The sequence below is a fragment of the Eptesicus fuscus genome, chromosome 11 (genome assembly GCF_027574615.1).
Source record: "Eptesicus fuscus isolate TK198812 chromosome 11, DD_ASM_mEF_20220401, whole genome shotgun sequence".
NCBI lineage: Eukaryota > Metazoa > Chordata > Mammalia > Chiroptera > Vespertilionidae > Eptesicus > Eptesicus fuscus.
The window spans coordinates 83,678,542-83,696,371 of NC_072483.1; the positions used below are offsets into that span (position 1 = coordinate 83,678,542).

A 17,830-nucleotide genomic window follows, 5' to 3' on the forward strand; every position below is an offset into this window, starting at 1 on the left:
GTTTATCTATAATTCATTGTAGTATATATAAAGTTCACTTGGAGACTTGGAACATAAAAACTACAATGAAGAAACAAGCTCATCTATAATTATAAATTTCTAAGCACTTATTCTGAACGTCCAACTTACTACTGCAGATATTGGACCTTGTGATACATGACACAAAAGAGCATTTGTCCAACTTTGCTGTAGAGCTGTTAGGAGAATGCCAAATAAAGATACTGAAAATTTTATGCACTTGTATTCAACACCCTGCACGTTTAAAAGATAACTGAATATTTAAAAATATGTAAACATACTTTTAAAAAAGTGATACTAAGCACCTTTAAAATACAATACTGATATATTGTGACTGAATATGCATTTAGAGGACAAATGAACTTTTTAAAACTAATTTAAAAACCATTTTTAAAGAGCTACTCATTGAAATACTTACATGAAAATATTGATAGTTCCAGTTTCTACCTAAAAACCAAAAGAGTATATAATTAGGAATTTAAACTTCCTTCATCCACTTTTCTTTTGTTTTTTGTTTGTGGGGAGGATGCACGGTAACTTTCTATCCTCATAATAAAAGAGAAAAAAACGAGTATCAGAAGAGACACTCTCAACCCGGCCAGCATGGCTCAGTAGTTGAGCATCCACCTATGAACCAGGAGGTCACAGTTCGATTCCAGGTCAGGGCACATGCCTGGGTTGCGGGTTTGATCCCCAGTAGGGGGCATGCAGGAGGCAGCCGATCAATGATTTTCTCTCATCACTGATGTTTCTGTCTCTCTCTCCCTCCCCCTTCCTCTCTGAAATCAATAACAATTTTTTTTAAAAAGAAGAGACATTCACAGAGAATGAAGTGAGAGAAATATTTCTAAACTATGTTTTGTTCTTGATTAAGTCTGAATCCTTGGACATCTCTCATCCTCATCCATAACTGACTACAGTTTGTATCTTAACAAGCATTTCTCCTTAGCAACTCAACATCAAAAAATAAAGGAATGTTTCCAAAGAAATATAGTTCAATTGGTAAAATATTTAATAAATTATTATCATTAATGAAAGGTGAAGATTATATAAAATATTGCAAAAACATTCCATAAAAAGTAGAAATAACAAATGAAAAGAACATTACCTACAATGGAACACTAAACTATAAATTAATTTGGACTTATTCCCTTAGTACACGCAGACTAAGAGAAATCTGGGTTTGAGGTAACTAACAGTTGTGTTTAACTTAACATAACATAACAGATTTGGCAGCCTAACTCTATAAATGCTGGTATCAGATATTTTCATTTACTAGGAAACTGATAAGCAAGTCTTATTAAAAACCATATAAGTAATTGAATATTAACTTTGCATTAAATAGGGGTTTAAATAATAAATTTTATATTAAATAGGATATAAATCTAAAGAGCAAGGAATTTTAAAATTCTACCCACTTCTAATATAACAGTGCTTTACATGTACATGTTGTGAACCTGAAACTATTAAAGTAAATTAAGAATGGGAGATTGGAGCCCTAACTACTTTGGCTCAGTAAATAGAGCATCAGCCTGCGGACTGAAGGGTGCCAGGTTCGATTCCAGTCAAGAGCATGTACCTTGGTTGCAGGCACATCCCCAGTGGGGGGTGTGCAGGAGGCAGCTGATCAATGTTTCTAAACTCTCTATCCCTCTCCCTTCCTCTCTGTGAAAAATCAATAAATATGTTTTTTTTTAAAAAAAGAATGGGAGATTAGACTTAGAAAAGGAAAGAAAACTCATATTCATGTAAAGTATTATGGTTAAATTCCATATTATATTGCACATGCTTTAAGTGTTCAACATTAAAATCCATATGAAAATCTTACTTTTAAATATATCCACAGATGGTCTCTGAAGGAAAAAAATGTCTTTAAGTTGATTTCTTAATAGTTATAATTGACCTTCCAGAAAACAGAAGCTTATATTGAATATTTGAAGTAAATATACTTACTCAACAAGCAAATATATAACAGATCTGTTGTTTCAGTTTTAATATAAACTAAATTTTAAACTATAAATATTTACCTTTCAGTACTATAAATTCTAATAACATCAATTCAGTAAAAACTCTGGCATAAAAAAATAAATACAACTCAAATTCTTTCCTAACCAGAGCTCAATCTTCAATATAAAATAGGAAGGAATCCTCTGCCGATATAAAAAGAGTTCCCCAAATTATCTGTAAATACCATGGAATTCTATTATTCTTTCAGAATTCTTTCCATTTCTATATTTTTCTACCCATAGGTAGAGTTGTATTACAATACTGCAAAAATCCATGTAATATACATTAATTTGTTGCTTATCTGATTAATTCAAGTTAAAATTCTCAGTACTTACCAAGATCCTAAAAATTTCTACTAGATTACCATTAGTGTGCTATTGGTTTGTAGTTACAAGTATAAAAATCAGAATGAAAGATGCTAAAATGCAACTATACACAGTTTCCACAGATGTGAGTGCTGGGCTTCGTGTTATGAAGTAAAATCTATTGTTTATTTTTCCAAATGAGAGACTACAAATCTTCTCTCACCTGTCTGCCAACTTAAAACATTTCTTCACAACTTTAAAGAGGAAATAAATTTTTAGAAATTTTAAAAAGCATCACACGTGCTCGCGTGTGCACGCATACACACACAGTTTTTTGTTCTATTTCATTTTTTTTAAGAGCCAAAATTAGGTATTTCCAGAGAATAAGTTAGATAACTATTTGTGTTCAGGCTATGTTACCATGGATAAGTTCAGATAACCTTTGAAATACTGGTCTTATCAGATACCCAGAAAGCATAAAAATTATACAAAATAAGAGGTGTAAAATATCTCTTAAAGTAAAAATATGGAATTGGCAACAAATATCAGTTTTAAATAAAAGGCTGCTCATCAAACCAGTCTTCAGTCCACTTATCACATTGCTGAGGTTTGACAATATTCACCTTCTTTTCTATGACATCAGAAGTCACCAGAGTTGTACAGTTCTGAAAAGCTTCAACAATTTATGTAGCAGATAATTTCTTGCAGTCCAAATTTTTTTTTGCTTCCATAGACAATGCTGGTTCTTTGGGTTCCTGTTTAACTTGGTTCACGGAAATGGTACCTTCTGGATTTTCTTCAACTTTAAAGCCAAAAATAAAAGAAAAACCCTAAAGGTTAATATAATTTATAACACAGGGATCTTTAGAATTATATAAATTAGAAGCAAAGCATAAAACAATAGTTTGGAAAAATAGGTAACTTAGAAAAGCAGTTAGTATATTTGAGAATTTAGTGCTTCTGACATCTTAATAGCCATTCATGTTACATTCCTTCAGTATGCTTCAAGTAATGAAAAAAAGAAGAGACAAGAAATCTATAAAGTTATTCTCCTCTAAAGATACTTTGACAAAAAGGTAGTCCATAATGTGATAAAATTATAAGGAATAACTAATATCCTACCTAATAATAGACAAATATGCAAATTGACCGTACCTTCGCTACGCCCGCGATTGGCCAGGAGGTTCGGGGGGGCGGGACTCGGGGTGGCCGGGGTGGCCGATTGGGCCGGCGGGACGCTGAGCTCGCATCGGCCAGCGGCGGCTTGAGCTCAGCGTTGGCGCCATGGCTGTGCTGCGGCACAGAAGGGGCCTCTGGGGCAGCGAGCTCACGTCCCACCGCAGACCATCAAAAGCGGGGAGCTGGGTGCCTGTCCACTCAGGCACCAGGCCTTTCAGAAGCCTCCGCCGCACTGGAGGCTTCTGAAAGGCCTGGTGCACCAGTGATCAAAAGCAAAAGCGTGGGAGCTGGGTGCCTGTCCGCTCAGGCACCAGGCCTTTCAGAAGCCTCCGCCGCGCCGGAGGCTTCTGAAAGGCCTGGTGCACCAGCGGACAGGCACCCAGCTCCCCCGTGATCGAAAGCGAAAGCGTGTAGGGGACCCTACACGTGCATGATTCAATCATGCACTGGGCCTCTAGTTTAAACATAACTGTAAAAGCATGTGTGACTAAAAGTTAAGAAGCCTCCCATTATTTCAAAATAACTTGTTTTGCAAACAGCAGGCATATGTATCACAAATTCACTGAAGTGTTACAATTCCCATATGGTTTCCACATGTATCATATATTAAGAAAATGTTCCCTCTCTAAAGAAACTTCATTATATAAGTACTTTGGAAAAAATACAACTTAAAATAGCTCTGCATGAGCTATGTGTTTGCTGATCTAAAATATTTCAGAATAGCCCTGGCTGGTGTGGCTCGGTGGCTAAAGCATCAACCTGTGGACTGAAGGGTCCCAGGTTCAATTCCAGTCAAGGGCACATGCCCAGGTTGCGGGCTTAATCCCCAGTAGGGGGTGTCCAGGAGGCAGCCGGTCAGTGATTCTCTCTCCCTCTCCCTTACTCTCTGAAATCAATAAACATATATTTAAAAAATAAAATATTTCAGAATGCACTTACCATTCTAATTTCAAATAATTTACGACCAAATTAATCTAAATATAGCACACCAGAAATATTACTGTGAACTGGCAGTTGGAATATCTATGATAAAATCTTTCTCTCTCTTTCTCAGGAATATCAGTTTTTTAGTTGCTATAGGGAAGTGAGGTTAAAGGGGCCATATTTGCTGAGAAGTGTGTTGAACACACCTAATGCATGTCACATGGGTGTGTTGGAGTTTAGTCCAAGCCACAGAGAAAACCAGTAGAGGCTGAATTTAAATGACCAGGGGAATAAATACTCTGGTGAAGTAGTGCCTGACGATCATGAGCTAACTTGATAAATCATGCAAGTTCAGATTTACAGGGGGTCTCCTTTAAAGCAATCTGATTTAGAGATCCCAGAAATATTTTGGCATAATACAGAGGGAGGAAGCATGTTAGAATGGAAAAGCTTTGGGGCCAGTTAGCTCTGAGTTTAAATTCCTTCTTTGCCACGTAGTTGATGTGATCTTAGGCAATTACTTAGCCTCTTTGAGCCTTGGTTTCCCCATCTGTAGAATGGAACACCATTATGGAGTTATTGTGAGGATTAATTAAATATATTCCTTTCCCCTCTTCTACTAAAGTTTCTTGGTAGTGATAACTGTCACAGCCCTCTGGATACATTTTCTTAAAAGCAATACTTCAGCCCTAGTTGATTTGGCTCAGTGGATAGAGCATTGGCCTGCGGACCAAAGGGTCCCAGGTTGGATTCGGTCAAGGGCACATACCTTGGTTGCAGGCTCCTCCCTGGCCTGGGCCTTGGTTGGGGTGCATGCAGGAGGCAACCAATCGATGTGTTTCTCTCACATCGATGTTTTTCTCGGTCTTTCCCTCTCTCTTCCATTCTCTCTAAAAGATCAATGGAAAAATATCCTCGGGTGAGGATTAACCCCCCAAAAATGTAATATTTCTAATAAATTTAAAAGACAATAATTACTTTCTGGAAGGAACTATTTCACACTTTTCCTTACCCAGAAGGATGATGATTAAAAATGTAGGGAAAATATATGTTCTAAGGATAATTTCTATGAAGATTTTGCTCTTCAAAGCAAACTGCAAATCCTTTCCCACTAAACTGCCCAATCCAGAACAATTAGTGGAAAAAGAAGTGACATAGGTCAAGTAGGAGTTAACAGTTTATTACTATTTTGACTGGGCTCATTACAAAGTGAAGTTAACGAAGTCATATATTATACCCAAGTCCCCTTGCAAATTCCACAGAAGTCAACATTTAAATCTATAACTCAAAATTTTCCTTTAAATCTTTATATCTGCCCACTTCATTCCATTTTCATTATGTGCATATTAACTTTTCTATAATAACCTTTTCACTAAATAGTTTTCCCTTTAAAGTTTAATTTTTTTTCATGAATTCTAAAATGATCTTCCTGCTCTGACATCTCACAGATTTTCCATGTAAAGATAGGTAATTAATGAATAATTACAGCAGAGAAAACAATTAAAAGTTTATGTTATTAAAACATAGGCTCATAAAATGTTTTCCCTTTTTCTCATAGCTTTAGCTGATTTATTTATATATTATAAACCCACTGAGTAGAAATGATAGTTGTTTTTTTTCTGTAGTGTAGTGACGATAGTTCATAAAGTGTTTTTAAAAATCTTTAAGATGATTTTAACTTACTAAGAGGTGAATGGCTGTCTATAATTTGTATTGGAATGGTCTGTATATTTCCCAACAGAAACCGATGAACACTTCCTTCCAGATTCTCTGTATCCTCAGCATCTCCAGCATCCACCAGCTGATCCACTGCAGCCAAATTTTGATCTGGTCCTGGAAGGTTATCCATGGTAGAGGCAATACTATCGTTTGGGGTAAGGCATGTATCTGTTTGAAGGCTATGACTTTGACCACGCTGTAGAGAATTATTATTCATTACAGTACTTCGAATTGAATCCAGAAGTCTTGAAGGACCAGAGGAGAGGTGATCATTTACTGATATCAGAGTCGGTGATCCATCAGGAGAAGTGAATCTTGGTTGCAACTGTAAACCCTTTTAAATCAAAGAGTTACATCAAAATGTTTGAATTTACTATATAAAAACTCTCATAAGCTATATTATTCTTTTGACACAAAACTGGAATAAAATATAAGAGTACAGTTGTAAACAAATATTAAGTGAGGACAGAAATAAGAACCAAAGGAAAAGTAGGAAAACTAAATTTTATTGCATGCATAGTCCACTCAAACTTTTTCAAAACATATTGTTTAAATTATAATTTTAAATCAAGATACAAAAAAGTCAGGAAATTAACAATGAAAACATCTTTGATCATGATTATAATTCTATAACAAGTCTGTAAAAAGGAGGAGGAGGAAGAGGAGGCAGAGGAGGTTGAAGAAAAAAGAAAAAGGTCTCAAATTTGGCTATTTTACTGAATTTCTACCTGTAGTTGTGTAAATATTTTTGGCTGAAATGAAGAAAGTGAGGAGGAGAGCAAATGGGCTGATTCTGGAGACAAAGAACCCCTTGTCTGATTTGTTCCCACTTTGGTGGTAGATGATTCTTCTGGTGAATTTCCTAAATTATATAAAAAATAAACTATTAAGACAAAAGAAATGTATGGCTTCTAGGATACTAGACTTAATTACAACCTTAACTATCAGGAAATAAGGTCAAAGGTTTGAAAAGGATTTTAAGAAGTTATCTAGTCCACTATTTCCAGAATTTGGTAGATTATCAGAATCACTAAGGAAACTTTAAAAATATATAAATTCCTAGGTTCAACCTCTATTAAATTTAATTCAGTATCTCTAGGATGGAAAAAGAAATGATATTTTTTTCCCTTGAAAGACTCTAATCCGTAACTTTAATCAAGTCCATTTTCCATGCCATGATTCTGGATCATACCTAAACTTCTCTAAATCTGAGAAAACTATTGAACCTCTCAATTACACGGACCAAACTTAATTCATCTTTGGTAGCCCTAGGACAATGCCTGGTATAAAGCAGGTTCTCAATAATAACAGTATTAAATTTCTTTCAATAATTCATTAAGGAACAAATACAAGTACAAATGTTTTCTCAATATTTCAATTTGTAAAGTAAATTGTCCTTAGGGAATTTGATTCCTTCTCGTGTAATTCTTATGTTAACCCAAGTATATTCATCTTTTTAAATCAATCAAAAACCGATTACCAACAACCATTTATTGCTTTCATAAATGGCACTGGTGTCAGACAAGTATGGCTTTTTTCTGTAACCTTCAACATGCTATTTAACCCAGTTTCTAAACTTCAGTTTCCTCATCTGTAAAATGAGGATAATAAGAGAATCTTCCTCAAAGGACTATTGAGAGGATTAAACAGGATTCTCACATTTCTTGCCTTCTTCATTTCTAATTGTCCTTCTACTTCATTCTGCTATGACTACTATGGTCATGCCCTGGAATCTCTAATTCAAACATCCCATTCTGTGATCACAACTTCTTATCCTCCCTGGTATTTTTGCTCAGGTACTCCATTACAAATTGTTCTTCAACCTCATGTGAACCTCCAATTAGTGATTCCTCAGTTTTCTTCAGATCAACCTCTTCCTTAATTAAATTATTTCCCCATCCAGCTTATCGTGCTGGATTTATAATTTTAGTCACACTCTTGGAAATATCCTAAACTCCCTTGCCTCTCTGTCCTTGGGTCATACCCACATAGTAAAATCCTAACTCTGGATGAAAATGGCTTCTACTGCCTATACATGTGAAGCCAAATGCCACTGAAGAAGAAACTCACTACTACTACCAATACCAATTCATGATCATCAACATCAACCTTACAATGTTTCTCTTACTCTGTATTAGGAATGATATCTAATCTCCATTTTCCTAAAATCTTGGCCAACCTTCCTGAGATCATCTCTCATTTTTAGTACTCTTACTTCAAAGAGAAAAGAAAAGCTATCAGACAGAAATTTCTTCAACTTCCCATCACCAAAGCTATTAAATACCTTCATATTCATCTATTTCATCTGATCTCTCCTGTCTTAAAAGGCCTTCCCTCAATCCATAACCCCTTCATAGCAAACTTCTTGAAAAAGTAGTCCACATTGTCTCTATTTCTTCATCTCCCATTCACCCTTCATCCACCCCCATATGGCTTCCACCCAATCCACTCTACTGAAAGGGCTCTGATACAAAAGCTTTCCAAACCTGATCTCATGATCTTTTTTACTCTCCCCTGTGGCCACCAATACCTATTCTTATGCCAGTGTTACTGAGCTCAGAAAATGCCACTATTAGTCAGTTGCTCATGGAAGAAACTCAGGAATCATTCTAGATTATTCCCACTCTTTTCCCTCCTGCACCTATTCAGTTGATAATCAAGGCATTTAGTTCTAGTTTTAAAATAACTCTTAAATCTGTCCACCTCAAATATAAATGCCACCACTGTTAAACCACCATCATCTTTCAAAGGCAGAGCTGAAAGAGCCTCCTAGACCTGTTTTGCTTATCCAGTTTTATCTCCAAGCATTGTCTATGCTGAAAACCACACTAACTCCCTTAATTCCTTGAATATGACAAGCTCTTTCTTGCTTAGCCTTCAAACATGCTATTCCTTTGATGAGCAAATTCCTATTTATTCTTCAGTTCTTAGTCTAAAAGTCACTTTCTCAAGTGTCACTTCCCTACTCCCTGGACCAAGGGTCCTCAAACTATGGCCCGCGGGCCACATGCGGCCCGCTGAGGACATTTATCCGGCCCGCAGGGTGTTTTTGCCGCCACTGCCTGTCCTGCTTAGCAGCCGACTTGTCCCGGGCCCGCAGTGAGCATGTGTGGAATGTGCGCCGCACTCTCTGACTCCCCTCCTCTCTGAGGGACAGTGAACTGGCCCCCTGTTTAAAAAGTTTGAGGACCCCTGCCCTGGACTGTTATATGTCTCTATCACTATTGCCACACAATTTTGCAAAACTCTCTCATGGCACTTTCCCTAATAGTGATTAATTAGAAGATATTTGTTTAGTGTCTTTTTCTCTTGCTAAACTTTCAATTAAATTAAGAAAGAAACTTACTTGTTCTTCACTAGGCCCGTCATTTATCACCTTGAGTGAAATATGCACAGAACAAATGAATAATGCTAAAGAATTTGAAAGTTATCTGTAGTCAGTGACTCAAAGGTTAATATGCCAAAGAATAAAGAAATAATTGTATTGTATATCGTTATTCATAAATTTATTCTAAAGCATTTTTTAGGTGTTAAGTTTTTAGCAGGCATCATGCTATGAACTAGGTATATTAATTTGAATAAAATACAATCCTTGCAACCCTGATGAGCTCAAATCATAATGAAAGATAAAGATGTGTAAACAAAAGGATACCATGTTAAATGAAGAGGTAAATACAAAAGAGTAAATAGCTAACTTTGTACAAGGGGTGAAGTTAAGAAAGCACTTACAGCCAAAGGGATTGTTATTTGAGAAGTAAGTAGAGTTTGCCATGCAGAAGAAGAGAAAATACATTTCCAAAAGAGAGAACAAAAGGGTTGAAATAAGTTTGGGCTATTGAGAGAACATAGGAGTTAGAACATACGAGAAAAATCAAAAGGGATAATAGTTTCCTGATCAGAGTATCTTAGGGTTATTGGTACTGGAATTAACCTAACTTTACAGTAAACTGTGATGCAATCAGACTCAAATTTCAATCATAAAGAAGCGTAAGAGCTGATTATAAGAGGAAATTTAAATAGCTGGAATTATTTTGATAAGTCCTAACGTAGTTACTCCTTTCTCTTTGGGCTATGATTTCCTTATCCATTAAATCTGATTATTAGATGAGATACTATCTTAAATGTCTTCCAGTTTTAACATTGTTTGATCTTATACTTTAAAGGTATTAAGATAACCTACCTTCTGCAAATGTAACTGTCACAGTCTCTCTGAGAATATTCCCACTGTCTGTGGTCCACTGAAGCTAAAAAAAGGGAACATTCACTTCAGTAGAATATTAAAAAATATTTTAAAACAGCAATACAACTGTCATATTTCATCACAGTATAATTATGTTTTATTCTGTAATTGTTCTCTTCACTTGTTTATATTCTCAAAGCACAAGTATACTTTACTAACCAAATGCATTAGCTTCCCAAGTTCAGATAGCAAGACTTTGGTTAGCAAGTGTAGGTAGCAAGGACCAATGCTAACCAAATCTGTTTTCATTCCTGAATTTGGGATAGAGAATAATTAAGAGTTTTGAATATCAAAGACTAGTAGCTCTAGCTTAAAAAAAAAATCTAAATCTATTAATCTATTTAGTTACTAAATTTGGATAGTAAAAATGTGGAGAACAAAGGATATTGTTGCTGATATTTTAATGCCATAGTCACTACCTGCATTTCAATGACTAGTTTCTGGGTAATTATATTAATCTCTTCAGAGCAGGAAAAATTTTCATAGAAATTACCAATATTCAGAGGGAAATTATCACAGTATGAGGTAACATTAATATCCATAGGTGGAATATAGAACTAACATTATTACTTTGTTTATTCTAATCTGAACTATTCTATTTAAATTTACCCATCTACTTAAAGAGGGGAAAATATACATAGCATGTAATCAATAAATGTCTGTTAAATGAATAAGGTATACTTTTTATAGAGATAAACTATGTTGATTTTTAAATAAAGATTACTATTACTATTATTATAGTCAGAGTTGGAAATTCACTAGTTTTTCTTCTTGTGAGAGTAATAAACAGATTTAGTTAAATCATCATTTAAGAGTTCACAGTATTTAGCCGAAACCGGTTTGGCTCAGTGGATGGAGCGTCGGTCTGCGGACTGAAGGGCCCCAAGTTCGATTCCGGTCAAGGGCATATACATTGGTTGCGGGCACATCCCCGGTGCGGGGTGTGCAGGAGGCAGCTGGTCGATGTTTCTCTCTCATCGATGTCTCTAGCTCTCTATCCCTCTCCCTTCCTCTCTGTAAAAAATCAATAAAATATATATTTTTTTAAAAAGGGTTCACAGTATTTACATTTTAAGAAAAATACCCCTATTTTTTCCTTATATCACAGTTATTTACATGGCCTAATTACAATCATCCCTATTAGTCCAAATAGTAATGGCAGCTGAGAAAGATTATGTAATAAAACAAGGAATTACAGTTGTAATCATACCGTTGCTGGAATAATCTCTGAGTTATATACATTATCTCCATTTCTCAAGGATTTCTGTACTTCATGGATGTGATTTTTTATATCATTTACAGTTGGAAAAAAGGATAAATTATGTCTTTCAGGTACCTCATCAGATTTGAACAGTTCTCTTTCCACAAATTTTCTGTAGATAATATAAAATGGAATAAAACATAAACAATCTAGTGATTTACTTTAGATCACATTAGAGAAGGTTCTCTTTTTAGCATAAACTAGTATAAAGCTTTATAAGTAGTTTAACTTTTTCCACTTTCATTTCCCTACCTTAAATCATAGAATTCATGCAATTAAAGAAATGTAATATTTACAATGGTTAAACAACTGTATATCTTAGAGTGAGCTTCATATTTTTATGAAATTAATGGAATCACTATTTTCAATTAAGGATGTTTCTGAATGCCTCCTAGGTCAGACACTGCACTGAACACTTCACATCAAGTATTCCCTCAAACCCTTAATATAACCCTATGAGGTAGGTACAATTAGCATTCCCACTTTATGGATAAGGAAACTGATAGGCTGCAGAAGTTAAGTAATCTTCCCCAAATTATACACTTACCTAGTAAGTAAGAGAGCTTGAGCTCTCACTCAGATTATTTGCATAAATATCATGTTATGTTGCTTCTAAAAGGCATCAATTAATATCATATAAAATATGATCTGCTTGCATTTTACATGTAGACAAAACAGAAGATAGAAATAGAAGGCAGTATTGCCATATAATTATATAAAAATAGATACATAAAAGAAATTAATATATAAAATTTTGTGCATTATATTTGGTAGACCATATCACAGAGCTGTATTATACCTCTTTTCTAAAATTCAGGTTTAGTAAATAGTGGATGGCTTGAAAACCAAGATGGCGACATAGGTAAACACCTAAACTGCTGCCTCACACAACAATTTCAAAACTACAACTAAAAGACAAAACGGACATCATCCAGAACCACAGGAAGGCTGGCTGAGTGGAAATTCTACAACTAGAAGGAAAGAAAAAAGCACACTGAGACTCAGAGGAACTGCAGGAGGCAGAGGTACTGAGAAGCGCCTGCAGAGAGAACTGGCAACTGAGTGCACAGCTGGCTTTCTCAAGCGGGAGGGAGACAAAAGCTCCCGACTGCACTGAACTCCAGTTCCGGGCGAGACTCGGGGGACCCAGACCCATTCGGGGTGAAACTGTACTGTCAGGAAAGAGAAAAGCACACTGAGACTCAGAGGAACTGCTGAAGGCAGAGGTACCAAGGCGTGCGTGCGCGGAGAGGGTGGGCAACTGAGTGCGCGGCTGGCTTTCTCAAGCAGGAGGGAGACAAAAGCTCCCGACTGCACTGAACTCCAGTTCTGGGTGAGACTCCTGGGACCCAGACTCATTCGGGGAGAAACTGGACTGTCTGGCAGCAGGCGGAACTCGAGGGCGGCTTTTTCTCAGAGGTGCTTGCAGCAATTACCGAGGGACACTGAGACCCAGGGGCCTCTTAGGGCAGGGTTGACAGGAAACCATTGCTGTCTGCTCTGCCCTGAGACTCCGCCCCATCCAAGCTGAGCACAGAGGCTTTTGTAAGTCTTCTCCCATAAGGGTGTCTCCAGCATAGAAGTACTCCCAGCATAGACACAGCTGATCCTCACAGTCAATTGGCCTGGAGGTCAATTCCTCCCAGTGATTACCAACAACAATCAAGGCTTAACTACAACAAGACTGTGCACACAGCCCACATAGGGGTGCACCAAGAGTGTCCATCTCAGGTAACTGGGGAGGCTGAGCCACTGGGCCCTATAGGACACCTAGCACACAAAGCCACTCTATCAACTCAGGGAAGCAGCCAAAATGCGGAGACAAAGAAAGAGATCACAAATGAAAGAAATGGAGGAAAGCAAACGACTGGATTTAGAGTTCAAAATCACAGATATAAGGTTTTTCAAGAATTTTCTAGAAAAGGCCGATAAATTTAGCGAGACCCTCGAAGATATGAAAAAGGACCAACTAGAAATTAAGCATACACTGACTGAAATAAAAAATATTATACAGAGATCTAACAGCAGACTAGAGGATCGCAAGAATCAAGTCAAAGATTTGAAATACAAAGAAGCAAAAAACTCTCAACTGGAAAAGCAAAAAGAAAAAAGAATCCAAAAATATGAAGATAGTGTAAGAAGCCTCTGGGACAACCTCAAGCGTACCAACATCTGAATTATGGGGATGCCAGAAGAAGAGAGAGAGCAAGATACTGAAAACCTATTTGAAGAAATAATGACAGAAAACTTCCCCCACCTGGTGAAAGAAATAGACTTACAAGTCTAGGAAGTGCACAGAACCCCAAACAAGAGGAATCCAAAGAGGACCACACTAAGACACATCATAAGTAAAATTCCAAGGGCAAAAGACAAAGAGAGAATCTTACAGGCAGCAAGAGAAAAACAGTTAGTTACCTACAAGGGAGCACCCATACAATTGTCAGCTGATTTCTCAACAGAAATTATGCAGGCCAGAAGGGAGTGGCAAGAAATATTCAAAGTGATGAATAGCAAGAACCTACAACCAAGATTACTCTACCTAGCAAAGCTATCATTCAGAATTGAAGGTCAGGCCAAAACCGGCTTGGCTCAGTGGATAGAGCGTCGGTCTGCGGACTGAAAGGTCCCAGGTTCGATTCCTGGTCAAGGGCATGTACCTTGGTTGCGGGCACATCCCCAGTAGGGGGTGTGCAGGAGGCAGCTGGTCAATGTTTCTCTCTCATCGATGTTTCTAGCTCTCTATCCCTCTCCCTTCCTCTCTGTAAAAAATCAATAAAATATATTTAAAAAAAAAAAAAAAAAGAATTGAAGGTCAGATAAAGAGCTTCACAGATAAGAAAAAGCTAAAGGAGTTCATCACCACCAGACCACTATTATATGAAATGCTGAAGGGTATTCTTTAAGAAGAGGAAGAAGAAAAAGGTGAAGATAAAAATTATGAACAATAAATACATATCTATCAACAAGTGAATCTAAAAATCAAGTGAATAAAAAAATCTGATGAACAGAATAAACTGGTGAATATAATAGAATCAGGGGCATAGAAAGGGAGTGGACTGACAATTCTTGGGGGGGAATGGGGTGTGGGGGTGCAGGAAGAGACTGGACAAAAATCGTACACCTATGGATGAGGACAGTGGGGGGGGGGGAGTAAAAGCAGGGGGGGTGGGAACCGGGTGGAGGGGAGCTATGGGGGAAAAAGAGGAACAACTGTAATATTCTGAACAATAAAGATTTATTAAATTAAAAAAAAAAATAGTGGATGGCTTTACCAGGTTCTGGTTATAGTCTTAACAATACCTCAGTGAAAATAAATATAAAATGCCTAAGAAATCTGCTAAATAATAAAGTAATGTATTAATTAAGGAATAATCCTAGATAATATTCATTAGGTTATTCAGATCAGACTAACAACAACCAGTACAAACAGAGAAATCATGGCAAAGAGTACAGGCTGTAGATTCAGACCTAAGTTGCAGTTCTGCCTCTATCGCTTAAGCTAGTTATTTAACCATTCTAAGTCTCCATTTTCTCATCTGCAGAACGAGGATAAATATACCAATTTTAGAGTAGTAAGAATAAATGAGTTCATGCAGGTAATGTACATAGCAAAATACCTGGCACACACATGGTAAGTGCCACATGACAATAATAGTTAATTATTATATCCTGAGTATCAATAAAATTAGACCAGAGTGCTACATATAAAATTTCATTAGACAAAGAACTACCCATATTCTTCTGTTGTAATAAAATATTTTATATTTCAAATAGCTTAAAATAAGTACCTTGACCTACAGGTTTTAAAATCTTTGGTTCTATACTTAAATGTTACTCTCAAAACCATAAAAATCATACAAGAAAACATAGGCAGTAAAATCTAGGATTTTTCTCATAGCACTATTTTTTCTGATCTATCCCCTCAGGCAAGGAAAAATAAAAATAAAAAACAAACAAATGAGATTAAATCAAACTAAAATGTTTTTGCACAGTAAAAGTAACCATCAATAGAATGAAAAGACAACTCACTGAATGGGAGAACATATTCGCCAATACATCTGATTAGTGGTTAACGACAAAATTTATAAAGAACTTATAAAACTCAGCATCAAAAAAACCCCACAAATAATCCGAAAAAATGGACAAATGACCTGAATAGATACTTCTCCAAAGAGGACATACTGATGGCCAACAGACAAATGAAAAGATGCTCAATGTCACTAATTGATTATCAGAGAAATGCAAATTAAAACCACAATAAGATATCACCTTACACCTATAAGAATGGCTAACATCACTAAATTAACAAATAACAAGTGTTGGTTAGTAGGCTGAGAAAAGGGAACCCTCGTGCACTGTTGGTGGGAATGAAGATTGGTGAAGCCACTGTGGAAAGCACTCTAATGGCTTATTTACTGAAAATTTCTATAATATTAAGTGTATTACTTAAAGCAACAAACAAAAATGAAAAACATAGAGCAATTTGTTTCTACTATACCTTAGATGTTTTCTTACTGCATACACTTGTTCTATTCCTTGTGATACTAATTCTTGAATCTTATGTGCTACTTGAGGATGCAGACGTGAGGGTAATGTACAATTCTCATCCCTAACTGCAGTTTCCTCTTCTTCCAGAGAGGACACAGGAAAAGGGGAAGGTGACAAAGGGAGGGAAGGAGTCTCCAATTCGTGATACTGATGAGCTTGCTGTGTAGGTAACTGTACATACCACCTGACAAGAGGAAATATTTAAAATTATATTACTAGACAAAGGCAAGAATCGTGATTACATGTTAATACTTATCAAGAGAAGGAAAAATCCTTTATGAAAAAATTATATATTACTATATCATATTAAATACAAATTTACATTGCCCTCTGCTTAACTTTTCTAAGATTTTAAACCCAATTACATAAAAATCTTTTTTTTTTAAAGGACTTTTTACTATGGCCCTAAAGTTAAGGAAGGTACAAGATTTAAGTTTATATGAAAATGGTATTTTAAATCTCCTATTAAGTAAATTTCACCTCAAAATAATGAGACTTTTTATAACATCATCTTTTGAATTGTGTACTTTCCCACTCGTCTACCATTTTGTCCTCAGATTACAACCTCTGTGTTGCACCTATTATCCTTCCAACCAAAAAGTGGATACAAGACTGAGCTATGTGGGAGAATTATCTCTGACAGGAGCTCAACAAACTGCCTGTACAGCATTCCAGCTCCTGTTACCCAATGAATAAGACTAAAAGGTCGCTCGTACAATAGCGCAGTGCACAAAACAAATGCTAAGAAAATGAAACGATCTGGTAGGATACTGTTTTAATTGATATATTTGTACAAAATGTTTGCAATGACTGATATTGCATAAAATGGAGCCTACTTAATTAAAAGTTATATGCAATGTTCTCCAAACTGAAGGATCTAATTATTGAGTCTACTTATTTTTCATACATCTGAAAGTTTTTTTAAAGATCATACAAAAACTATGACCCATACCCTTGACCCCGTTATACAATTGCAAATTCTTCATCTGACACATAAAAGAAAGCTAATATTTCTTCTTATTTAAGACCTTAGGGAACCAAATATGAGGGCAGAAGATGATTTTACTTTGGGTGGTGAGCACATAGTGTAATATACATATCATGTATCACAGAAAACTACACTTGAAATCTATATAATTGTATTAACCAATGTCACACAATAAATTTAATAAAAATTTAAATTAAATTAAAAATTTTGAAACCTTAGTATAAAAGATATAAAACAGAATCTTAGGGCTTAGGATTCATTTCTGGCTGCCACAAGTAATCAAAGATGGGTTAAAAAAATATTCAAGTAACTACAAGTTTGGCTCCTAGTAAGTATCTGAAACAAAGTACTAAATATATAGTGAAATGTGTTGCTAAAAATGTATTTGTCATTTTGGAAAAAAACTTCCATATGGTATACAGAATTGTTTGGTCAAATTTAGCCATGATATCTGGCTGATTTTTTTCCTTTTTAAAAATGTATCTTTATTGTTGAAAGTATTACATATGTCCCCTTTGTTTGTGTTTCTTCCCCATTGATCCCCTCCACCCCACCCCGCCCCCGCCCAAGCTTTCACCACTCTATGGTCTGTAACCATGGGCTATGCATATATGCATATAAATTCCCTAGCAGGCTAATTC

The 17,830-nt window shown here is 36.1% G+C and overlaps 1 protein-coding gene across 1 annotated transcript in view; it reads right to left on the reverse strand.

The window, feature by feature from the left end:
* Window positions 1-415: 415 nt before the first annotated feature.
* CARF (calcium responsive transcription factor) overlaps window positions 416-17,830 on the reverse strand; it is a 44,016-nt gene continuing 26,601 nt past the window's right edge. The window contains exons 11-17 of the mRNA XM_054723027.1: window positions 16,152-16,385; window positions 11,603-11,765; window positions 10,333-10,396; window positions 6,881-7,014; window positions 6,117-6,486; window positions 2,954-3,132; window positions 416-465 (exon numbers count right to left, since the gene is read on the reverse strand). Coding sequence (XP_054579002.1) covers window positions 3,014-3,132; window positions 6,117-6,486; window positions 6,881-7,014; window positions 10,333-10,396; window positions 11,603-11,765; window positions 16,152-16,385 — 1,084 coding nt within the window. The 3' untranslated portion in view covers window positions 416-465; window positions 2,954-3,013. The remainder of the gene's footprint in view (window positions 466-2,953; window positions 3,133-6,116; window positions 6,487-6,880; window positions 7,015-10,332; window positions 10,397-11,602; window positions 11,766-16,151; window positions 16,386-17,830) is intronic.